The 25,777-nt window shown below is 46.9% G+C and overlaps 1 protein-coding gene across 1 annotated transcript in view; it reads right to left on the reverse strand.

Moving 5' to 3' along the window:
• Nucleotides 1–6,827: 6,827 nt before the first annotated feature.
• EGFLAM (EGF like, fibronectin type III and laminin G domains) overlaps nt 6,828–25,777 on the reverse strand; it is a 147,773-nt gene continuing 128,823 nt past the window's right edge. The window contains exons 19-23 of the mRNA XM_037530083.2: nt 20,235–20,313; nt 17,792–17,935; nt 11,293–11,376; nt 9,058–9,161; nt 6,828–7,973 (exon numbers count right to left, since the gene is read on the reverse strand). Of these exons, the coding sequence (XP_037385980.1) occupies nt 7,819–7,973; nt 9,058–9,161; nt 11,293–11,376; nt 17,792–17,935; nt 20,235–20,313 (566 nt within the window). The 3' untranslated portion in view covers nt 6,828–7,818. The remainder of the gene's footprint in view (nt 7,974–9,057; nt 9,162–11,292; nt 11,377–17,791; nt 17,936–20,234; nt 20,314–25,777) is intronic.

Raw genomic sequence — 25,777 nt, forward strand, 5'->3', positions numbered from 1 at the left:
CACAGAGGTTAAATGGGCTTTATCTGGGCCTCCCTGGTGGCGCAAGGGGTTAAAACACAACCTATGAAGCTGTCCTAAGCCACTGCAGCACAAGTTCAATCCCCGGCCCGCCAGGGAGCAACCCACATGGCACAGCAGACCTCTTCTGCCTCGCCTGCTGCTCCCCTCACCAGTGTATTTCAGTTTATCCGTCTGTTCTCTTCCCCATTCTGTCTCTGGTGAATCCTCTCACCCCTCCACACCTCTGGCCTATACCCCAGTTCTTGTATGCATAAATAAATAAATCTTAAAAACAGAATAAATGGACTTTATCTGTAGTGACAACAGGTTAGGGTCCTTCCCTGCCTACTTTCCTCCTACTTCTGGTACCTCCCCACTTTTTTTCATACCCTTGGGGTTAGGTCTATGAATCCTTCCAAATGCATGACCAAGTGATCCATGCCTACTCCAGGTCTCTTCCCCAGTTATACCTTCTTATCCAGCACATAATCCTGACCTTGCAGGCAGCTACTTGTGAGGAGGTCAGCCCTGGTATGATCAGGAGTTTGCACCGGGCTTTTCGTCCATTCAAAAGTAACATTTATTTCCTCTCTATATTAAAACTTTCTTCTCAGGCCAGAAGTCCTGAGACAACTGGATCGAGCCTTACAGTGAGAGAAGAGACCTTCCTCCCAGTGAGGACACTAATTGGCCTGTGTCACGCGCCCATCCCTGGCCCAGGCATGTGGCTGACAGAGGTCAGCCAATGTCACTCCTATGATCAGATTACTCATCAGTTGATTTTGCATAAATAACAAGGACAATTACACAGTGGGGAGGAAGGGAGGGTGAAGGTAACCTAATCAGAAGAACTACAAGAGGAACTGGGCTTCCCATAGAGGTTCCACTTCTGGCTAAGAAGAAGCAGGTGGCCAGTGAGCTTAGAAGAGGACTAAGTCTCACCTGAGACCACAACCCTGGAGAACATGTTGATTTGAGGATCTTAATCAAAGTTGGTTCTGGATCCTTTTATGTTCCTTTATGTTCTCACAAGTGGTCTCATCCAGGGGTTGCTTTGCACATAATGAGTCCTCAAAATAACTGTTCATAAAGTGAACATTTTCCACTGCAGTTATCGGAGCCTCCCCATTTCATACCCAGTGAGTGTCTGTGAAAGGAACCGCTACAGTGATGCTTGTAAGGACTTAGGAAAAAAAGACTTAAAAACTAACCTTTGAGGGCCTCCCTGGTGGCACAGTGGTTGAGCTTAACGCTGTGAAGATGTCCGCAGCCTCTGCAGTGCAGGTTCAATTCCCAGCTGGGCAGGGAGATTCCCACATGGCGCAGCAGACCTCTCCTGTCGCACCCGCTGCTGCCCTCAGCAGTGCTTTCGGTCCGTCTGCCTGTTCTGCTCCTCACTCTGTCTCTGGTGAGTCCTCTCACCCTCCCGCTCCTCTGGCCTGTACCCCAGCTCTTTCATAAATAAAATAAATTTTTAAACCAAACCAAAAAAAAGAAACCAAACAAAAAAAACCTTACCCTTGAAAGTTGACTATGGAACTGAAATATCCAGTGTGAGGTAGGGGGAGGGGCTCGGGGAGAACAAAGCGGAAAGGCCGCACAAGGGGTGGTGGACTGTGGGTGATTTGATGGTGGGTGCACTATGATGGTGATACCTGATGGGGGATCCTAATATTACCTCAATTAAAAATAAATTTTAAAAAGTCATGGAATTTAGAAGTCCAATACACTATCTGAAAAGTTTGGCAGGGGAAGACGAGGCGGGAAAGACAGGACAACAGAATCAGTTAAAAAGGGGGCTTCGTTGCATTCCCGGGCGAACTTCACGGGGAAGCTGCGCCTATTGTCAGGGGAAGGCAGGTTTTTATAGGATGGGAAGAGGGAAACCGGGCTTGCAGGTAACGAGGAACAGTTGTTTTCTGATGGTATCAGCAGGTCCTCATTCTCGCCCCTAAGTGGGCTTCCTACCAGATGCCTTTTTGCCCTATTAACTCTGGTTCCCATCAGACCTGTCCTGTTCATTGCACCACAGAGCCAAAATTTGTGAAATTCAAAACAAAACAAAACAAACATTTTACTTCCCAGCCTCCTCCATCTTGAGGACTCCGAGGATGCCAAACAAACTCGGAGGCTTCATCAGCTCTGTCGTGGCCCTCATGTTACGGTGAACGGCCCCTCCTCTCCTGCCCTCTCAGGGGCTGCACCAGGTGGCGGCTCTGCTGCCTTCATTTCAGAGGTCGTGGAAATGTGTCCTGGATGACCCACAGGCACATTTTCCACTGCACCTATCAGAGCCTCCCCATTTCATACCTTGCCTCTCTTGCCCTTGGAGCCCTGAGTATGGTGAGAATGTGGACGTCTTCAGCCAGGCCGGAGGTCACCATGCAGCAGGCCTCGGAACCCCTCCCACAGCGCTCTGGGCCTGACTGTTCTTTGCTCTGCCTCTGCCTTCCCTCAGCCAATTTCCTAGCTGGGCTTGCCGCAGCTAATCCCCTGGCTTGGTGCCTGTTATTTTTGTTTCTAAAAATGAGTGCATATGAGCAAATTCTTTGAGCTTCCCTGGCCTTCCTTCTCAGAGGCAATTCAATCCAAGTCCTCTTGTGGCCAAGTGAGAGTTGTAGCCCCTGAAAAGTGGACTCTCTGAAAAGGTCATAGCTCCTGGCTAGGGCCATGCAGAGGTGAGCAGCTGGGGCATGTGGGGGGTCAGTACCCCTTCAGCCTTTCTTAGTCATCTGGATCTCAAGCAAGTGAGAGAGACAAGACAAAAATACAGCAAACTCATCCCAAATGCTGAGTGGAGTGTTCCTCTCACATCTTTCCAGGAAAAGACTAGTGTTCCCAGGAGCCGTGCACTTTCTAGGACAAAGATATCTCAGCAAGAGCAGGCAGGAAGAAGGGGAGAGGCAGGGAATGTTTGCTCTGCTGCCGGCCCTGCTCTTCAGTTCTTGGCTGGGCCGGGGATGGCAGGGGCCCCGGGGAGCGTACTGCTGCTTGGAAATAGTTTGCAACAACTCCCCTGAGCTCTGAATGTTATTTGTGGAGGGGAAAGCAAAGAAGGGAAAAGTTCAAACCCAGGCCTCATTGCCAGTCAGGAGGCCCCAAATCCCAGTGCCATGGAGTTGGTCTGATCTCCCCTTTCAGATGTGTCCTCTGGCGTCCTTGCTCCTGGAGAACTTCAGGAGAAAGCAGACTCAGAGCTGAGAGGAAAAAAACCCCTTCAGCCACTGGGTTCTTGCAATGATGACTAGCCAGAGGAAACCCCAAAATTGCCACTGAACATCCTGGTGTCCGTGGGCAGGCTGCAACAGACTGAAGGTGGGGAAGGAGTAGAAAACGCTCCAGTAAAGTGTCATGGCTGCACCTCATGGCCGGGCTATGGCTAAGTTACCCAGGCTTTCTGGCCTGCTTCTGTCTTCCTCATGCCCATCTGCTCTGGCCATCACAGAAGGGCTGTTATTAAGATCAAATATGTGAACATTCTTTGAACGTGACGTTGAGTGTGATTACTCACAGGGCCTGTTCTAGAAGCCAGTCCATGTGGCTGAATTGGATTAGTCATTTTGCTCCTGAATAGAGTCACCTATGAGCTGGAGCTTCCTAAGGCCGTGGGCACATCCACAGGACCCACCAGTTTAAATGCCTTCAGGCTGAGGGCACTTAACATTTCCCTCCTCTGTTTGGCATGTGCTGTAGAACAGCCAGCTACGACGCAGTCGAAGACCCACAGTCTCCACTCAACCGTGCGGTGTGTGCTGAACAGCACATGTCCCACATGGTGGATTCTCATGTTGATTCCATGCTCTCGCTCTTCTAGCTCCTTCAGGGTCACAGTCTCTGAGCGTTTCTTTCCTGCCTCTGAGAAACTAATCACACGCCCTTCCCAGCCCGGGGTCTAGGCTGTCCAAGGAAGGACTCACACAAACCCCCGACCTCCACCTGCAAGGGCAGCTGCTGCGTGCTCCTGGTGGGGTCAGAGATGGAAGAGGCAAAAAGGAACCAGCTCGTGCTTCTTCCAGGCCCCTCTCCCAAATTATTCACTGTCTTTCCACTTGGAGCTGGAATTCTCTGCCTTGATTTTCCCCAGCAGCTGGGCCTCTGCGGGCTGTCGCCTGGTGCTTCCCTCCCAGGGAAGAACAGCCTTCTGGGGTGGGGGGTTGGCCGCCAGGATTCTGAAAGGGGCCCTCCTATTCCCTATTCTTCTTCCTTTGGGAACTCTTAGTGCTAAAAACAAGGTTTCTGAGAACCGTTTTTTTTTTCTGGGTTAAAGGTGAAAAATGCAGCTTTTCCTCCAAGTGGAAAGCATTCAGCCTGCCAACTCCAGGCACATTTCCGAGATCCTTCCTCCCACTCAGGGAGGCGGCAGCTCCTTGTGAGGGAAAGAAGAGGTGGCCCGTGGAGGGAAGTCGGAAGGAAAGCACCAGTTACTCTGAAACCAGACCTATTAGTGTGGAAACCAGAGGGACTGTTTGTGTTGGCCGGGCCTGGAGACTGGAACAGGACACGGGAGGAAATGATGGGCTGAGAGGGCGGGCCGGCGGCGCAGCCATTCAGAGTGGGGTCTGATAGGCCGGGCCAGGGGCTTCCAGGGCAGTGTAGGGACAAAAAGGGCCCGTAGACCTTCCTGAGAGAAATCCCAGGAGGAAACATGGGGCTGTGAAAGTCAGTTTTAACAAGAAAAGCAAGAACATTCCCTTCCCTCACCTACTGCCAGTCATGCTTGCTGCTTAGAATACACAGGAATTTCCGGGGGATTTTCTCAGATCCTGGGAAGGGACAAAGCCTTTCAGGAACCCGTGCTTCATGATCTCTTCATGCGACAGGGCTACTCCATACTGGTCTCTTCCCTGGCTACTCTCTACTGGTCTCCCTTGAACCAAGAACCCAGCCAGCCTTCTCAAAAGCTACTGCCCCAAAGCCATCGCACAGCACCCCCCACATGCCAAAATAACAACACAGCTACAAGTGTCAGGCAACAGGTGGAAGACTGAGGGAAAATGGGCTCAGCAGGCGAAGCTGGAGGAGAAGCGAGTGCTGCCCCACCACCTGGCCTGTTACTGTGAATGCCAAAGACCTCGTCCCCCAAGCATCCCTGCAAAGAGCTATGTCAAGGGACCACCTCAACCCGATAGTACTTCCCTCAACATGTACCTTGCTGTGCTGGCTTGACTGTACTAATGGCTCTGACTGTTTTTATCCCTCCCTGTATCTGTGCCCTTTGCCAGGTGACTTTGTAGTTTCTCTCACTGTGGAGATAGAATCTGTTTCTTCATGTCTTAACTCTATAGATTGTAAATAATAGGAGGCAGCTTAAGTGACATGACACCATTCCAAACTGTGAAAATCTTCCGGCTTGAGTCCGGGGCTCTTGCCCTCTTTCACAGCTGAGAGCATGTCAGGCCAGCCCCCTGGTCCAGGAGGAAGACAAGAATCATGTGGAAAGACTCAAAGAACCTCGCCATCCTAGCAAAGGTCATGCTGAGTTGACCAATCCCTCCACATGTGAACGAGTCCAGCTGAGATCAGCAGAGCTACCAAGCTGGCCCCTCAAGCACATAAGCAACAAGTACCACTGCGTGCCACTGAGGCCTCGTGGTTGTCAGGCAGCAGAGTTGTGATGATAACACACCCTGGGGGTCCCCAAACCCAGGCCCAGCTCTCCTGCTTACCTGAACCCAGGCCTAATCCCTTAGCTGCAGGACAGTCCTTTCACAACTACCTCTGCTTTGAACTCATCCCCTTGCTTCTGTCCCCTGAGGGGATGACAGAGCCTCCCTCCTAACTTGGGCAACGTAGTCTCACCCTGCTTCTGCCCTCGACACCCATGTCTCAGCCAGGGTCTTCTTGGGTCCCCACTCTGCTAGTCCCTCCTCCTTGCCAGCAGGATCCTCACTGCCCTATGTCTATCACAGCATCACTACCCTCTTATCCCCTTTCCTGTCCCACCCAGGGAGGACGTGGCTCAGAATCCTCATCGGCTTCAATATACACTCCCAGGCTCCTGTCCCCGGGTCATTATCTTTTTCTTTTGCTAGCACTTGCGAGGAACATCAGCTCGTCCACAACACAATCCTTCTGGCTTCAGCTCAACTATTATTTTGCTAAAAAATAAATCACGGTAATTTATTTTTTTTCATTTTGGCTGGAGGTAATAGATTCAAAATATGCTATGAAAGCAATTCCATTCAATCTCTGGATGCACTGACCCTCGCCATCTGCAAGGAAACGGTGTTGAGGTGAGGATGGGTGGGAGTTGACAAACCCACTTTCTACCATGTGACTTTCTCCAAATTGCACTCTCCAAGTGACATGTAGGGGGAGGATGATTATTTTATTACCATTATTCCTCTTGTTGGAAGGATCCTCATCATCAAAGGGTCGTAAAGACCTGAGGCAGAAGGTTGAACCCCAAGGTGACTGCCTCTGACTTGTCTGTTCATTTTTTAGAATTCTTTATGTGCCCCAAACTGTGCTTTGCATAAAACTCAAAAGTCTCCCCTGAATGAACGCTGCACAGGAGGGGCAGAGGCACGCCTCGGACTAATTATAGGCGCCTGTGTGATTTGGATCGCGTTTCCGCCTCTTTGGGGGCAGCGCTCTCACCTTTCCCTCAGTGAGCCCTGGCATGGGAATCTGGCCAGAGAGCCAGCTGTCTTCAGGGTCACGTGTGACTGGCAAAGGGGCATTGCTGATGGCTTAGAAGGCAGTGGCCCAGATCCCGGGATTCTTGCCCACGTGGGTAGGTCATGCTGACAGCACAGGTTATGTTAGTGTCCGTGTCTGGATCTGCCCTCTGCAAAGACCGGTCCATGTCCACAATGAATGACCAAATGAATGGGACTTAGTCTTCTTCATCTCCTTTATTCAAGCTTGCTCTTAAAACAAAACCAGTAGTGACCCGCCTCAGTAACACGTTTCCTTTTCATCTGCTTATTTCGAAAAGCCTTCTATTCATCTCCTTGAGCCACCAGCTTTACTGAAAAGCGTCTACCCCAACTTACCTACCCGCTTCCACAGATACCACCAAGGGTCCAAACATGTCTCCTTTGGAAGAAAATTTTTAGGAAATGTGCAAAGAATTCAGGGTTGTCCACCCAAACTTGAAAAAGTATACTTTGTGGACAATCTTCAGCTATAAAAATATACACATACAAAATGACAGCTAAAAAGTCATGGTGCCTATTTTCTTAGATTTGTGTTAGAAAAAGTAGGGATTGCTCATTGAAAGTAAACCTTAGGGCACAATATTATGATTATGATTCTGTCTAGTTTCCCCATGTCCACATGTTCATGGAATAGTCAGAGCACATTGAGCCAGTGATGACTAGAATGGGTTAATTCTAATTCATGAGCCAAGGTGAGAAATTCGAGGTTCAAGGTCACACAGTTATTCTGCTGTCAGGAAGAGTATCATGAGTCAGAGAAGGAGAGAAGTGTTTTAATACTGACCTTCAGGTCCCCCCCCCCTCTCTCTTTTTTTTACACTATGAATCACAACACAGTCAAGGAGCTACTGCAGGCAGGCTCTGGAATTTGCATTGATGTGTGACCTCTAGTAGCCATTACACATTCAATGGACAAAGTCTGATGCTTCCGCCACTGAGTAATCCTCCGCTGGGTTTGGCCCACAGAGCGTCAGCAGGAAAGGCCACGCAGGAATTCCCGTCTTGGTTCTTTTTTCTCATCAGGGTATACTTTCTCTTTGATGAGAGGAAGTACACCTGGTCCCCGTGCCTCTGTGGATGACATCAGGCAGGGTCGTGGGGCCCCCTGGGATTCCCAGGATAGAAGGCTCTGTCCCTTGGGCAAGGCCAACTGGTGTTACTTGGCTCCACAAGTGTTGATGTTTTTCCCATCCATGGCATCTTCCACGAGGGAAATGTGGTAATCAGTGGAGAGGGTGAAATGAGAGATGCAGCCCACGAGGCCTCGCATGTATTGCCTGTTCGTGTGTAGAGCAATTTCCTTCATTCCACCTGCCAAGAAACAAGAGGGAGATGAGGTGAACCAAAGGGAAGATGTCTCTTTAGGAGACTTAAGTGTCTAGTGACCATGGCGTCCCTTGGCTGACAGGCTAAGTAAGGACTGTGGGTTTCTCAAACTGCTCAGTATATCACATCTGTCTAATGCATATTTTTGAAAGAACAGGTTGACTTCGATCAATTTAATATAAAACCAGATATTACAAATGAATTCCCCATGTGTGATTTCTGACCCAACTGGCATCTTAAAACCAAATAATAGGGCCTCCTGGGTGGTGCAAGGAGTTAACACGCAACCTATGAATCTATCCACAGCCACCACAGCATGAGTTTGATCCCTGGCCAGGGAGCTACCCACATGGCACAGCAGACCTCTTCTGACTCACCTGCTGCTCCCTTCAGCAGTGTATTTCAATCAATCTGCCTGTTCTGTTCCCTACTCTGTCTCTGGTGAATCCTCTCACCCCCCACACCTCTGGCCTGTACCCCAGTTCTTGTATGCATAAATAAATAAATCTTTTTTAAAAAACCCAAATAATAGCTAGTAAATTCTGAAATATTATATAACACACACAAAGGTAGTATGTAGTTAAAGGTGATGGTATCTTAAACCAAAAACAATATACCAGTGTTGAGTTCTTTTAAGTAAGTTCACTTTTAGATATGATCACATGGATAGCGGTATCTTTTCATGTTAATGGAAACAGACTGGCTGATTCTAAGCTATTCATAGAAATACCACTCATTTTAATTCTGAGATGGCCCAGAATGAAAACTCTTCCTTCCCCAGAGAAAATACACGGAGCTATATTTAACAGGTTCCTGTTCTATAAACAAGAAAAGCATGGTTTTCCTGGTGGATTTGTCCAAAACACAAAAGCATCTAAGAACTTCCTGCCCCCTCAGGCATGAGTCAGAAGTTCAGAAAATGGAAGAATGAAATATTTGGAGAGCTTCCTGATTTCTAAGTATCTGACTGAGACAGCAAGTACACGGCTTTGAGGAGCAACATCATGGCAAGGAAGGACTCAAGGGCAAAAGCATCGGCATAGTGTGGGTTTGGTTCAAGGTCACTTACCCACATACAGAGCACCATTGATGTTGAGCTGCCTCATCATGCCAGGTGATTTGCCAGTTCTGGCCCCATAATCATCCACAGTGATCTTTCCTGATTGGCCATCCCTATAAAACCACACCAGTTTTTGAACTTCATTCAAATATTCATTCATGTCAACAAAAAAGGGCTTAAGTACCCACTATGAATCAGCAAAATGCTAATGATGGAGCTGCAAAAATAAACAAAAAACAACAAAAACAAATTCCTGGCCTTCAGGAGTTTATGGTCTACTAAGCAAGACAAGACAAACAAATTGCATGGCATTCTGTGGTGGAAGAGTACCAGGTGGGAGGAGATTCTGGCCTAGACTAGGAAGGAGATGGTTACTGGAGATAGGGTCAGACAAAGCTTAAGAAAGGATATTCTGTCTGAATTTTCAAGGTTGGGTAGATCTGGTGAAGTGGAAGACTAGAACAAACATGCAGTGCAGAGGTAGAAGAGACGGGGACCAGTACACACTAAGCGTGGAGAATTCTGGAGGTGGGAGCAGAAAGGTGAAAAATGAAGGCAGCAGCAGATGGTGGAGGGCATCAAAAGCAGTTTAGACTTTATCCTGAAAGTGAGAAGGAATAGAGAAGAGCTTTAAAAGGTGGGGAGTTGGGGACAGGGTGACACACGTGTGTTTGGATGTTATTCTAGATACAATTGCAAGCCAATGAAACAGTTTTTGCAGGCAGAAGGTTGGGTTACTCTAGCAGAGAACAAAAAATGACTTATACGTTTCTAAAGGACACACAAAGTCACTCCAAAGTGACTCTGAAGACAGGGGTGGAGGGGTTTATCTGTGGTAAGGGCTCTGCTTTTTTCTAAGTTGGTTTTCAAACTTATCCAGCCCAATAAAACATCTTTAAGAAAATGTACCTGCTTCTATATATTTAGGGGCTGTATCTCTAGACCACAATTATTTTAGAAAGAGTTCTTTTCTGATCTTTTAATGTTCCTTTTCAGTAGCACACGGTTTTTGTTTCTTGGGTTAATAGCCTCTCATCTTTCTGATGATACCAATTTTTTATCTTTTTTTTTTCATTTGTATTCTGTTTCCTCCAAGTTGCTTTGTTATGTCTAGTTGTTCTGATACCCATTTTTAAGTTGGAGATTTTGTTGTTGTTGTTGTTGATCCTAGACTACAACTTCACTTTGGCATTGCAAGGTGGATTGTAAACTCTGTGCCAGGATGAGTTTGTTGACTGTGACTTCTTAGTACTGATGAATCTGGCTCAGTCCTTTCCTTGAGGGATACCTGGATTTTCTACTCTTCTTACTGTAGGGTATAGACTTTGATATCAGCATTTTAGAATTCATTGGGGAGAAATTATAGGCTTATTAATATTAAAATATGAACTTTCACATAGTTCCAGTCTTTATTTATATAGTGTACAATAGACCAGCATTTAGTTATACCTAGTATCTTCCACTACAGACACTCACTAGGCTACTTTCTCCAGAAAATTAGCTTTCATTATTTTTTCAGGGATAGGGAATGAGCAGTGTGATATTTATAGAAAGCAGAGAAAGGGCTTAGGTTCTAACTTCTCAAATTCAAGTAAAGTTTTTAAGGCAATCTTCTTGCTTTTAACCCATCATTCACCTTGTAGCATTTCCTGGCTCTATCCTATTTGGGGAATACATGGGGTTGAGCAAGGCCAGCTCCATCACAGATACCATGACAAGATTGACTTTTTTTTGTATCTTGCTAGATACTTTCTAAAAATATGTGCATCAAAATTACAATTGAAAGGGAATGATTCACCCAAAGTTAATCAAAAGTCAGGGTAGCTACCTCTGTGAGGGGTAACTATGTGAAAGGGCAGGGTTCACAAGGCTTCTAAGGTTCAGGTAATGTAATGTCAGAAAAATGAAGTGGGCAACTACCTACATAACAAGATTTGAAGCATCCTGTAGGGTCCACAGGACCTGATCTCTATTCTCAGAAGAGACTTCTAGATCTCACAGGTAATGAGCTCCTCTTCCAGGTTAGCCACTGAAAAGTTCTTTATCCATAAGCCTGCTGTTGAGTGAGCCTGTGGGGGTTCAGCCTCTCTGGCCTGTCATGTCAGTAAAGGGCACAGGTGGGAATTGGGAGCATGGTACCCTGAATGAGGAGAGCAGGTTCCCTGGGGAACAGGACAGAGGGAATGCAGAGCACACCTCATCTCTGCTGAGCCATGGCTCTGTCTCTGCCGCATTGGCTCTCACCTCACAGCCTTGACACGGTGCCACCGGCCATCGTGGAAGGAGCCATTCACCATGATCGACGCCACACCACTACCCAGGTTGTAGCTAAAGGCATCAGAGGAGAACAAGATGGGGCACAGAATCAAAGAATGACCCACAGCAGATGCTCACTCACAAGCAGTTCTCATGGCAAAATTGTTTGGGATGCAGAGTATGGATTTCTTAACACAAAGCAAAACATGGTAATAAAGGCATTAGTTCCAGGTGAGGCCATGAATGATTATAAATATTTTTTATCTATAATTGTGTTTAAAATATACATGACCAAACTTACCATCTTAGCCATTTTTAAGCGTACAGTTCAGAAGTATTAAGAATAATCACTTGGTTGTATAAGTAATCTCCCCCATTTCATCTTGCAACATAGCAACTATCCCTCCTGAACAACATGCCTCCACGCCCCAGTACTGGCAGTCCCTGGCAACCCCATTCTACTTTCCGGCTCTATGAATTTGAGGTACCTCCTATAAGTGGACTCATTCAGTATTTTTTTTCTTTTTGTGACTGGTTTATTTTAATTGGCATTACATCCTCAAAGTTGATTTTTTAAAAAAGTGTATCAGCGTCTTATAAAGAACAAGAAGGACTTTCTAATGTTGCTTTAGGTTGAATGAGGTCCCTGTCCCAAATTCAGATCAGAGGGTCTTTGCAGATGTAATTAGTTAAGATGAAGTCACACTGGGTCAAGCAGCCTAAAGCCATTATGACTGTGGTCCTCACAGACAAGGCCACGCAGGGAAGAGGCCTTATGAAGATGGAGGCCGAGGTTGGAAGGCGGCCTCCACAAGCCACGATCACCAGGGTTGTCAGCCACCACAGAAACTGGGAGAGAAACACAGAACAGAGTCTTCCTCAGAACCCCAGTAGGAGCCGACCCTGCTAACACCTGCATTTCGGACTTCCAGCCTCCAGAACTGCGACAGGACAAATTTCTATCTTTCAAACCACCCAATTTGTGGTAATTTGTTACAGCAATCCTTGGAAACTGATACATGTGTTTTTACTTTGAAAAAAAAAACAAAACAACAAAACAGAACAGAACATTGCAGAAGAGAGTCCCAAAGGGATTAAGGGAATTTGTCTAAAATCTCAAAGTTAACATGTAGAACTGGGCATATTATCTGCTGCCACCTGCCCCCCGCCCTCTTCTCCCCTACCCCACCCCACCCCATTTTACTTTGAATTCAGGTCCACCTATTAGCTTTCCATTTTCATGGTCAGTTTCCAGACACCCTGATACCCAAAGCGTATCGAAGACACGAACATGTTGTTTACCAGAGAGAAACAGCCCTCTTAGTCCAGGGTTCATTCAATTATTCTAATTTAATTCATTCAACAAATATTTAGTGAGTGACTACTCTAGCCTGGGCACTGGACCAAATGCCTGGCCTTTCCCTCATAACGGAATAAAGCCCATGTGCTTTTAAAAGAAATGTGTTCCACCGGGTGGGTACGGCTCTGTCCTTTACCTCCCTGCCCCAGAAATTACAATGTTGAGAGGAAGCCTGGACTAGTTACTGAGCTCTTGTAAAAGAACAAGAAGAGAAAACGTTTGGCTTCCCCAGGGAAAGCACCATAGGCCCTTTCTTTCAAAGGGGAGGCTCGTAGGCATTTAACTAAGAATAGCATTTGGGTGACAGGACAAAGCGTCACTCTGACCTTGTAAAAATCCACTGTTTTCGAATGAATTTTCCCACACCAAGTGCCTCCTGATAGGAAGCAGCCTGGAGGTGGAATTTTTCAGAGTTCATTATGTAGTGGCCAAATGCTTGCTGAAGAAATAAATGAACGTGGGGCGGGGCTGAGAGTGGGTGGCAGACACTTAGCTGGGTGACTCTGCATGGTTTCCAGTAGTTTCCTGGGAGGCAGCTCAGAGCCACGCAAAAAGCACAGATGCTCAGCTCACACTGACCTGCTTTGGTGCCCCATGTTGCCGAGGCCAAGCTGTGACCTTGGGCAACCTGCTTTATCTCTCTGAGCCTAAGCTTCCTCCCCTGTGAAATCAGGCTAATAACACCATCCCCAAAGCATCCCAGGGTGTCAGATAATACATATAAAGAGCATAGCACATAGTAGGAGCCAAAAAAATAAGCCCCCCACCCCAGCCCCGAATATACACAGTACCTCATGTAGCTCCTCCTCAGGGTTAACAGTGTATCAGGAGGAACTAGCAATAGGAGAAAGTTGCCACCAACAGTTAAGCCTCTCCTGAAGAGCAGTCACGTGTGCGAGTAAAGGAGCAGGTGGTAAATGTGTAACCCAAAGTCTGGTACGTTGAGATCTGAGTGAAGGTGACCTGGGTATTCATCGCAGGGACACGGGACTGGAGCATAACTGTGATCCAGTGAATAGAAACTTTTTCCATTGACAGAGAATGGGCTTTTCTCCTCTGTGCTCCGGCCTCATGGTGCCGCTGTTCATGCAAAGAGCCAGAATGCTCGAGGGAGTCTCAGTGACAGCGGACGGGACGCCAGCCGTTAGAGGAGGGGGTGGTAGGGCAACTTGGTATCTCAGTGGCCTGATTTCTCCAACCCCCACTCTGTCTGATTTCAGATTCTTCAAATGACTTCCCATTTCTCCAGACACCCTAATGTCAGGGATAGAAAAGGGCTCCCGCCCACCCCAGGAGCACAGCTGCATTTCTGTACTTCCTCAGCCCAGCTGGGGCAACTCTTTGTTTCAAGGACCAGATAAGGTCTGCGGGTCTTGGAGCCTTGGGAAGAGTCTTTGAACTACAATGTTCCCCTCCCTGGAAAAGAGTCCCAGTGAGCCCAGGAATCAGGGAAAGCAATGGGAGCAAGGTTACATGATACGGAGGGACCCTCACTATCCAGAAAGGAACATCCCTTCAAAGTCCTACTGCTTTACAGCTCGGAGTAGCTCTAGATTCCTGAGGTGCCCACTGCCTGCCTCTGTCCTGTTGCTTCCAAACTCTGCTGCTGACTCATTCTGGTACTTTGTGAAATTCTTGTCTGGGGAGACACCAAGGACCCTTGGGTGTCACATCTTCAATGCTGATCTTTGACTCTGGAATATCTCTTTTATATAATACATGACAAGACATGAACATGGGAGCTTAACGCAGGAAGGCGGCAGCCTTCCTGGGTGTAGGAAATGTTCTGTACCTTGTTCTGGGTGGTGGTCACACAGGTGTTTACATGTTTGAAAGTTTGTTGAACCGCACACCTAAAACTTGGTCACTTTATGTAAACTGTACCCCACTATTTTAAAAAGTAAAAACATACGAATAAATGAACAAATGAAAGCATGTCTTATCTACCAATGTCTCGTGAATTTGGTGAGCACAACTGGTTATGCTGTTCTAAGTGGAATACTTCAGTGGCATGCAGGAAAAGCTCCAGGGGAGCACCACGCTCAGGCACCAGGTAACGCCACCAGGTGGCGCCCCTTGGGAGCCTCTTGGGTGCTGCACCTACAGAGACAGGTCTAAATCTTTGCTGCTATTAGATCTCTTCCCTTTCTCTGTTGCATGAAAATGTAACCAAGGTCACATGGAAAATTAGTGGGAAAGATCGTCCATCAAGGGATTTTTCACAAGCCCACTCCTGGGTTTATAGTCTCCTATAATCATCCAACAAAAAGAAACCAAAAGAAACCCAAAAACTGCAATCTTAGCTGAGTTCTTTGATTCTCTCTTCTTCTTAATCTTGCACCAAAACCATAAGTAATTTTTTTTAGCGTTTCATTGTTCTTTCTTATTAATTTCAAGCAGTAAATCAACAAAAGAACCCAGCATTGAGGTGAGGAAAGAAAGTTGAGAATATATTTTAATAATTTACATTTCCAGTTGTTTGCTTTGACCCTGGAAGGAATACCAAAATCTCAGAAAATGATCCACCTACCCTGTGGACCAGTTCACACTTGGTTTCACCAATACAGGCTGCTGAAGGGCAGGGCCCCTTCTTATTAAAAATCCTAATAATAACAGTTACGGCAGCTATGTTTTATGAAGCTCATTTCCATACATATGTGATCAATCTGAGGTAGGAATCTCTAAAACATAGAACACACTCAATGAAAGATAATCATTTTAAATGATCATTAGCACGAAGAACTAGCTCTGGCAGATCCTGCATTAAGCTCTTTACATGAATCAATGCCTTCAGTCCTCACAGCTAAGCCTTTCCTTTTACACCGAGGCTGAGGAGCATGCAGGCATCTCATAGTCACGGGAACTGGGCACATCTGGCTCTGAAGCCCATGCTTTTGACCTCCTCCAACCCTGTTTCCAGGGCATGATTCCTGGAACCAGCTGGGTGATTATTTCCGATCAGAGTCTGGTCCCCACCCAGACCTACTCCATCAGAATCTCTGAGGGGTAGACCCAGGAATCTACTCCGGAACCAACTCCCCGCTGGCTCACCTTCTGCTGACACTTTGAAACCACAGGCTTGCTCTCCAGTTCCTCTCCATGCCCAGCCAAGCGCAGTGCTTCCCCGCGCCGGTGTGGGGTGATGGATGAGGGGAGATACTGCCCAGCGGACGGGGGCGCCGAGCTGCAGTGCTGTGGCTCCAGGCCTGGCTGGCTAAGCATTCTATCCTTTGTGCTTACAACCAGGCTCCCGCTTACGAGGAAAACACAGGGCCAATTTTCAGAAACTTGAGAAAGAAATGGTAACATAAGAACTACATCCGGGATGAAATGGAGTTGTTAAAAGGGGTTCTGGGGTCCCGACAGGTGGGGGGCGGCTGAGCGCCTGGCCAGGGCTGGTGTGGGAGCCCAGGGGAGTTGCTGGGTGGCCCCTGCGCATATCGGGTTTCCCTATCTGGCTGGGGAGGACGGTGAATGGGTTTTAGCTGGTGGTTTCAGGGGGAAGTTGGGCCTCCCACCCAAGAATGAGCTACTGTTTCAGTTCCCTTTTCTGGGCACGATTGAGTACTTGAGGCCGTGGCGAGGTTAACCACAGGAAAACCACAAGAAAATGGCTTCGCGGCAGTCAGCCCGAAAGGGGTGTGAAGAGCTGGGGGTGACCTCTGGACCAGCAGGGTAAAAGGGGTGGAGATGGTAAGAAGCTGCCTCAGGAGTCAGCCTCTAACCTCAACCATACATGTCTCTCCAAAGTCCCCACACATGACACTCTCTCACACTTAGCCTGCTCAGTTACTTGGGGAAAAGGGTGAGGTTGAACAAATGCCATTTTTCTCTAAAAAAACATTCATTCTAATTAAAAAGGGCATACATTATGTTACCCTATCAGTAATCTCAGTACATGATCCACAGAGGCCTAGAATTACGTCTTCATCTTTGCTGTAGCTTGGTTAAAGCTCTCTTTCATCAATTTCAATTCTATATCAAGTAGTGAGAGTTGTGCCAGTCAGGGGAGAGGGGAGGTTAGAGAAAGGAAAGTCAGAGAATTTCCTGGAGCAGATGGTCAAGAGACTGAGGGGTAGTTTCGCTTCTTAGCAGGTATCAGAATCACCTAGAAAAACATTGTTGGCCCTGCACCAAAAGTTTTTCTCTTTCAGTGGTTCATGGATGAGGCCTGGGAATCTGCATTTCTAACAGGTCCCCAGGTAATGCTGAAGCTGCTGGTCCAGGCACCAAACTTTTAAGAAGCACTGGTCTACCCGGGAGTGAGGATGTTATCACATTCCCCCCATAGTATAGCTTTTTCGCATAACATAGGGCAGTCTTGGCTCCTTGGAGACTCGGTTCCCACCTGTTCTAGTGGGGAGTGTAGGGGAAAGTTGTCCAGAAAATTGAGTAACTTCCTAGCCACCCATTTGACAAACCTGAGGACAGTCCTAATTCACTTAAAAGAGATAAGAACTTCCCGGACTGTTGTTTCAAGATCACCGAAGAAGCATTTACAAAAATTCCTATGTGGGGGACACCTGTTGAGGTAGGGGTCATGCTTGTTCTTTCTTGGAGTGGGAGACTGGAGAGCAGGGCTTCTCCTTCCCAAGGCTGCACAGCTAATTCAGAGCAGAGTCTTTAGGTCTGCTGAGTTGGTAAGCATGGAGCTGAGAACTCACATTCCAGGCGGCTGTAACAAAATCCTCTTTCTACTATTTCCTAATTTTCAAGTGGGGAGCATATGGCAATAAGGTACTAGAATGGTGCCACAAAATTTTTCAGTAGGGGGCTAGAATTAGATGTTTTCACCTTTGCCATAACATCCCTATTGGAACTGCTCAAGTGTGCAGACAGCATGGAAGCAATCACAGATAGTGTATAAATGAATGAGTTTGGCGGTCTTCCAATGAAATTTCATTTACAAAAATGGGTACTGGGCCAAATTTGGCACTCAGGCTATAGTTTGCTCACTGCCGATTGAAAGATGATTCTGGAAGAAAGACCAAGAGCCTCAAATAAACGTGGAGCCTCAGGCATCAGTCAATTCCAGCAAACACTGTCCTGGCTCATTTTTACATCACTCTGTCTGGAATGATCTATACTGTCTGAGAAAAGCATCAAGGCAGCTAGTGATGGGATTACCTGAACACCAGGGCTCCATCCCGAAGGCCCAAGGAAATGAAGTCACTGTTGGGTCTCATGGGGCTGTCTCCCCTCCACATCAATAGGCCATCCTTGGAAGTTGTCTTAAACCTCATAAATGCATTTGATCTTGATCCTGACACCCTGGAGGAAATACACAAATAATTTCACCAAGTTAACCAATCTCTACTAACATCCATTTCTGAGTAATCCCAGTTTTGCCTGCCTAGTTCCAAGCCACACCATCTGGCATTTCTGACACTCATTGCCAGGAGGTTAGAAATGGCATCACCACCAGGAGTGACACCACAGGACTTTGCCCAGGGCATGGGATGTCCCTGGTAGCTGTGTCTCCCTCTCTGCATATGGTGAGAGAGCTTGCTATGTCACAGACTTGCAGGCTGGCAATGCCATGGTCTCAGCCAATACCCCCAATACATACATGTCTTCCCTCTCTCCCATCCTGTTACGCAAGGGCCCTTGGGAAAGTGTCCCCCACACCTCAACAGAAAGTGGGCTCCTTCATTGCCTATAGGTTCAAGCTGGTGGCTGCTCTCTCTGTGACTGTGCTATGGCTGGTCAGTCTTTCCTTAAGGAAGAAGCAACAGGATATGGGGGCATAATCTCAGATGGAGAAGATGGTTTGAAGGGATAATGGTCCTGAGATGTGTGGGGGCAGAGGCAGGGCAGAGAGGAACAGGAAACTGGGAGTAGGAAGGGTGCTCAGGCAGTTCAATCTCAGGCCCTACAGCTATGGCTGGGAAGGGAACCATACTTGTGTGTTTGGTTGTCCAATGAGATAGTGGAAATTTACCAAGAGGATTCTAGGAAATTTCCTTCCCTTTTAAAAAGAGTTACATGGAAGGGAAAAAATCTTTTTCACTTCCCTTGGATATTCTACATCATTATAGTCATTTTATAAGCACCTTGTCTACAGTGGCCTTATAACATTCAAGGAGTGACTTTTGGAGAATATGCTGAGGATAACAAGAAAAAAAAAAAAAGGAAACAAATTGGGCCTTCGATGATGCAGTTAATTCCCTGAATTAATCTGCCTAAGACACAGTCTGAGTTTGGATACTCTTATTATATGAGATAATAAATAACCTTCATGTTTACGAATTTGAGCTAAGATTTCTGTTACTGGGAGCCAAGGACATCTAATTGATATAAACCCTGAACTTGACTTTCACCTGCAGCTTCACATATACACACACGCACACAAGGGCAATTGGAGCTGCTGCTCCACCCACCAAATTCCTCAAACCAGTGCTTCTTACAAAGCACCAGGAGCCTGAAAATTTGAAAGCACCATGAACCCTGGTGCTGGCAAGAGCTTTCCATCTTTTGGGAGAAACAACTGGAAAAAGTATAAGGTCTCTCTTGACTGGAAATCCATTTTGTGTGAGGTCTCATGCCAGCACAACATAGATAAATACCACCTGGGATTAGAGAAATGAAATAATGTCTGTCTGATATGGGTTCAGATTTATCAGGACATCCAGTGCCCCAGGAAAATGTCTCTCAACCACTTTTGTTCTATTAAAAGCCATCAGCTCCATCCTAAGAATTAGGTACCTTCAGCTTAAAGCTTTGCCTGAGTATGTTAATATGCAGTCAACCTGAGGAGGAAAGAAAATTCTAGAATGACTAGACTGGTAGTGGGGTGGGGGATGGCACACTAAAAACTACAAAGAACTAGGATATGGAAAAGAAGGAAGCAGCAGAACCCCAAGCAGACACTTTGTTGGGTTGAGGATTTTGCCTACAGCCAGCCTTTCCTTCGTTATGCAAACAGGCATGTCCAAACCAGAAGCTTGGAGCTTTTGCCGCCAAGGATTAAAAGCCATGACTGAGATAGAGCACCATCCCTGGTCATGCTTTTATAAATACACAGAGAGAGATGAGGGGCCTCTCCTGAACTGACCAGAAGTTGAAATGAACAGTGGACCTTTGTTGATAAAGTTGTAAGGTAGAAATGAACTTGGAATTGCTCGTCTGATTGGGAAGCATCTGAACTCTGAGTGCTGGCTCTAGGGCCTAGAACAGCACCAAGCTAATTGCCTGCCTGGGGAATCACCTCCTTGCCCTGCCTTCAGGAACATGCATTCTCATTCCATCTCAAGGTCTGAGCACTGGAACTCCTGGGGCTGCGCATACCCCTCCTCTATGCCCTCTAAAGAGGAAAGGTTTAGGTTGTTTGCAATGGATGAAAGGTAGAAAGGTTGGATTTTTCAAGTTTGGTTGAGATTTGTTTTGTCTTGTTCTAGTTTCTGTTTATTTGGCGAGTCCTTCTCCACCTCCTTACTTTTCCCCACCCCTGCCCCAAGGCTATGGCTTAACTGCCTTCTTTGAGATTAGCTTCTGACATATAAGATAATATAAAGATATTGAGAAATCTACCTACAGAAAGATAAGGACGCTACCTGTTGAAGCTCATTACCTCTTGAGGATATCTGGATTGTCATATATCAGGTAACTGTGGCCGATAAACTGAGGAATCTCGATGGCTTCTGTGATGGCTGAGAGAGAACAGAAGGTGGAGGTTATGTGCTAGGTGGCTCTCTTGACCCCAGCAGTTAACCATGTGCTAGGAAAATACAAAGAAAATCAGCCCTGAAAATATGACCTTTAACAACTTGTCAGCCCCTTCCTTTTGGCTGCACTTGACCATGTACCCAGCTACCCAGGCTGATGACCTAGAGTTGGTGTCTCTGCTTATCTCCTCCCTGGGGACTTGCTGTCACTATTATTGACCTCAGATCACTGAGAAGAGCTTGCAAAGTGCTGAAAGTGAGCTGTGCCTGATTATTTTTGGAAGGCAAAGAGTAGGTCTTGAGCTACAAAGGGAGTGACTGGAGATAACCCTAGATGGTCTCCAAGGGAGACAGAGGAAATAATTCCCAAACAAGGCCCATCAGGATTTCTTTATTTGAAGCCCATCTGCCCCAGAAGCTTATCACTCAAGACCTCAAAGGGACTGATGGAGTGCGAGGAAAAAAGCTTTGACTTTTGTTTTTACAAATCACCTTCCAAACCTATTTTCACAAGATTTTCACTACCATCTCCTGAGGTAGCAGGGAGGAAGGAACAAGGAGAGGCTTGGTCATGCCCATTTTATAGAAGAGAAAAATGAGGCACAGAAAACAGAACAAATTTGCCCAAGGCCCTACAGCTTGAGAGAAATAGACCAGGAATTAGATTTGCTCTACTTAATTCTGCTCCCACTGCCCCAACTGCAGTCCACTCTTGCTTTCCAATATCTAGATGTATATTTCTCACTTTTCAATTTCTCATTACTTCATTTCCTGGAGAATTTTATATATTTTGTACATTGCAAATGAGTAGGTTAAGTAGCTGTGCTTGGGGTTATATCTTGAGAATAATTTGTTAGGTTTCTACTAGAGAGATAGCAGCTACAACCCTTTCCTCTTTAGAAAGACACAGAAATGGCAGTTAAAAAAATTAAGGTAGAATCAATCTTTTCCAAAGACATGTGCGAAACAGGAGGGAATATCCAGCTTACAAAATAATTGAAAGATTCACAAAGATACCTTGGGATTGTAGCAAAGCTGAACTGAGGACTTAACACCCTAGTAGGAAATGTATAATTGCTTGACCATAGGAAAAATACAGAGTTTAAACTTAGCTTCTAAAGGGGGGACAGGGAGGGAGCAGGGAAGAAAGGGCACAGGGGAGAGAGAGAGACTAGCAAAGTCCAAAACCCAGTATGTTGGGGTCACCGAGTAGAAGTTCCTGTTGGCAATGCCAGAGGGTCTGTCAGGGACAGAGATGACTGCTTCTTATGTCTTAAAATCCTGGGTCACACCACCAGCATCTTTCCCTTCTGGTGAGAGCAGGTAGGAGGAAGAAGGGAAAAGAAGGAAGAAAAGCAGAGATGGGGAAAAGAAAGGTGACACAAGAACAAGAGCAGAGCTTAAAGTGGACAGAGGGTAACAGGAAGGAGAGAGCTGGAGGGAGAAGTAGAGAAAGGCAATGCCCTGGAACAGGAGGGGAAGGCGGGGGGGGGGGGGGAGGAAGAGACAGGTGCACAGGAAGTCATGGGCCAAGGCAAGGAGAGGGGCGACAGAGCTCTCCTCTAGGGCGAGATCTAGAGGAAGAAAACGAGAAATGAGAAGGCGTGATTGCAAGCTGAGAAGAGAAAGAAGAACACAGAAATTCAGGTCAAAGGGAGCGCTTAGACGGGATGCAGGCGTTGCATTTCAGGCTATTCGCTCTGAGAAGAGAGAGGAGCACGGATATCCAAGATGACTTCCCAGGGCTCACTGTAACCAAGTGCCCCTGTGGGGTTTGGCTGTCCCCCAGGGTGAGAGGCAGAGGCAGGCCTGTTCCTGCTGTTCTTGGCCATGGACATGGGCCAGTAGCCAACAGTCATTCTCCTGAACTCCTTGAATAGTCAGGACGTGCTTGTCACAAGCTCCACAGGCATTGCCTCAAAGGGTTCTGGAGAGCCCCGGCCAGCTAAGCCCCTAACACAGGAGCTCCGGTGCTAACAAGGTCTAGCTGGGAGACAAATGAGCTGTCAGGGCTGGTGCTTTTGGAGAGAGGATTCCCATCGCCCTGGGAGATGTGTCAGAGTCCCCTCCCCCCCAACACTTACCCCGATTACCCTCTGCATGTGGTTGGCACACACTGTGCCCTCAGCCTGGCCAAAGCTGCCCTGGCACGGGCCCAGAGCCCTTTCGCAGTCTGCTGGGACTTACTGTACTTACTGTTGAGGCAGTAGTTCCCACACGCTGCCAGGTGCCAGCATGAAACAGAACAGTCAAAGTCAGAATTTCACAGGCACTGCAAACTCCTAATTACTTTTCGCTTTCAGCTCACGAGGAAGCAGCCTTGTTTCCCTCCGAAAGCTCCGCAGAGAGCCCTGCCTGTCCTCTTGGGGATGCGCGTAGGAACCCCCACAGGAGCCAGGGGAGATCTTTTCTCAGCATGATTAGCACTAGGGCACCCAACTAGCCTTCGGGTCTGGGCTGATGAAGGTCTAGGGAGGCGGCGGGGGGTAAATCAAGAACATGTATAAAATGAGCTGTCCAACACTTTTTTACACACTGAGGCTCCTATCACCTTGAACTGACAACCCCCATTTATTTAAACCCGGGGAACGTACCTTGCTAACAAGGTACTTACCTTGTCTATCGTTATAACTTTTCTCGGCTCTAGGTTGCATGGGGGAAACAATAAGCCAGCCAGTTGCCTCTTTTCTCTCCACAGGGGAAAGTATTGCAGTCACCCCCACCCTCGTTTGCAAGATTCCAGAGCCCTGGCCATTCTGTGGTTAACTAAGTTCAGGGGGTCACCCCAGAAATGACAACTGTGAATACAAAACTCAGTACAGTCTACACAGATAAATATTAATTCCACCCGAAAGCATTAGGGTGGGATTCACCCTCTGGCCCTTTGTGGTTTGTTTAAATATTGTAAACATGATTATACTCTATCTTAACCTTTTATAGCTATTTTATCCTACTTTTTTTTTCCCCCTGTGGCGAAGATCCTACTGAGAACAGTTGAAATGTGTTTTTGTCACTCTCACTTGTATACCTAAAAGCTTGTGCCATCTGGTGACACAAAAAATCACCCCAATCAAAAGCACCCCCTAAGTTAGCATCGCAGCTGCTCAGGCAAAGCCAGTGTCCCACTTGAGGGACTTGAAATTCCCAATAGATGGTGCAGAGTGGCTGGCGCTGATTGTCATGCAGTCACAGGGCCCCAGTGAAGGGAGGACCTGGGGGTGCTGTCATCCAGTTTTCCCAAACACCAGGACTACTCTCAACAACATGCTGATGGTGGCGGGGGTGGGGTGGGGCGGAGGGCATACAGCTGGAGACGACACTTCTGAGCTGGGCAGCTCCCTCATCCACAGGGCAGCGCCCTCCGGCTGGACAGATCTACTTGGCAGAGAATTCTTGCTTACTGGAGCTCACTGGAACCCCCCAAATCAACCAACAAACAAAATCTTTTTTCTGCTCCCAGCCTTCCAATGTCTAAAGATCAACATCTTGGTTAGAACATCAGCTCCTTCCTCCCAATTTTCCCTGATTTAATGATACACCAACCAAGGAAAAATTCCCTGTCATATGCATAATCAGCATGTTTTATTAATTTGTGTTTTTAGAGTCTGAGTTTTCTGAAACTACAGCCTATATTTATTAAAGTTTTCTTTAAATACACTGGGACTCACAAAAAGCACCCAAATGTGAATCTACTAAATACCATGTTTAATGCCCTGAATGTTGTGCATGTGACAGATCATTACTGACAAAGCCTGATCTGCTTTTTTAGAGTTGGGCATCCCTGAGGAATGTATGCCCAAGCCCGGCCGTGGCCTCAGCTAGCCCAACCTTGAGGGCCGGGCAGTCCCCCTGCTGCAGAGAAACACCGCCATCTAGTGGCCGGCAGGGTCCTGTACAGTCCAAACTGTTCTCAGTGAAGCCGGTCAGGGAAGGGAGAACCAGGGCTCAGAGTTCTCGCCCAAGCGACTGCAAGAACCCCAAGAGGCAACCACTGCATCCTGCGCTGTTGTCTGGGACATGAACATGAAGGCTCTAATAATCCCTGCAGGAGAGGAGGTACTTAACTGGGTCATCCCAGGACCAACCTACTTACTGGACCACAGGACCCCTGGGGCATGCATTTGTGCGTGTGAATGCATGTGTGTCTGTCTCCGTGTGTACAAGCAAAACAGCCATCAATAGTCCTTACATTGTCATTGTTACGTCATTATATAAAATCTGCTGTACCTTGTTAGTAACTTACTTAGCTCTGAGGGACAAGAACACAAGATGGTACGCTTGAATGAGAGTTGAGAGAAAGGGGAAAGAAATCTCTAAGGATGGGCCTCCCTGGTGGCACAGGTGGTTGAGCGCCGCACTGTGAAGCTGCCTGCAGCTTCTGCAGTGCCAGTTCCATCCCAGCTAGCCACGGAGAAATCCACATGGCACAGCAGACCTCTCCTATCTCGCCCGCTGCTCCCCTCCACAGTGAATTTTGTCAGTCTGCCTGTTCTGTTCCCCGCTCTGTCTCCAGTGAATCCTCTCACCCTCCCACACATCTGGCCTGTACCCTGATTCTTGTATAAATAAAATAAATCTTTTAAAAAAAATAGAAATCTCTGAGGAAAGGGGTATCTCTTTGTTAGTATCTGATTTTTGTTCTAATATGGGAATTAGAAGAATCTCAGGCTCCTCCTGTTCTGGTGGGTTCCTGAGGTTTGGGCTAAAAGGTTCAATTTTCTGAAGCAACTGCTGCAGGGAACCTTCAGTGCCCTGAAAGCAGCCCAGGAACCTTTGCCCAGGCTCATGCTCTCTTGCTCCAGCCTGACTTTGCAGGGTCCCTGAGCCACCACAATGCTGCCTGAAGGGCTCTAGCATTTGTCTGCGTTTCTGGCCCCTTCCTGTGCCACCAGGAGGTGAGAACAAATGTCAACTCTCAGATTAGAACCTTGAGGAATTTGCCTGCCAATTCCAAACACTGAGGAAAAACAGACTTACTGAACATCCAGAAAACGAAATTCTGGATGGTGAAGATGCCCCTTCCGTAAGGACAGAACAGGACCTGGCACTGGTGGTTTCTACACATAAAAGCAAGTAGTATTTCTGTGGGGGATACTAGGGATAGGATCTTGCTTTTGAAGCTTGATCTGGTCATCAGGAAGAGGGGAGGGAGAAAAGCCTTTAAATATATCAGGCTAAACAGCCAGTATCATTCTCAACGGTGAAAAGCTGAAAGCAATTCCATTAAGATCTGGAACAAGACAAGGATGTCCACTCTCACCACTGCTTTTCAATATAATACTGGAAGTCCTAGCCAGAGCAATAAGACAAGAGAAAGACATCCAAGGAATCCAAATAGGAAAAGAAGAAGTCAAACTATCACTATTTGCAGATGATATGATAATATACATAGAGAATCCCAAAATCTCCACAGAAAAACTAATTCAACTCATCAATCAATTCAGTAAAG

This window comes from Talpa occidentalis, unplaced genomic scaffold, assembly GCF_014898055.3.
Source record: "Talpa occidentalis isolate TD23 unplaced genomic scaffold, MPIMG_talOcc4v2.1 talOcc4.6, whole genome shotgun sequence".
In the NCBI taxonomy this organism is placed as follows: Eukaryota; Metazoa; Chordata; class Mammalia; order Eulipotyphla; family Talpidae; genus Talpa; species Talpa occidentalis.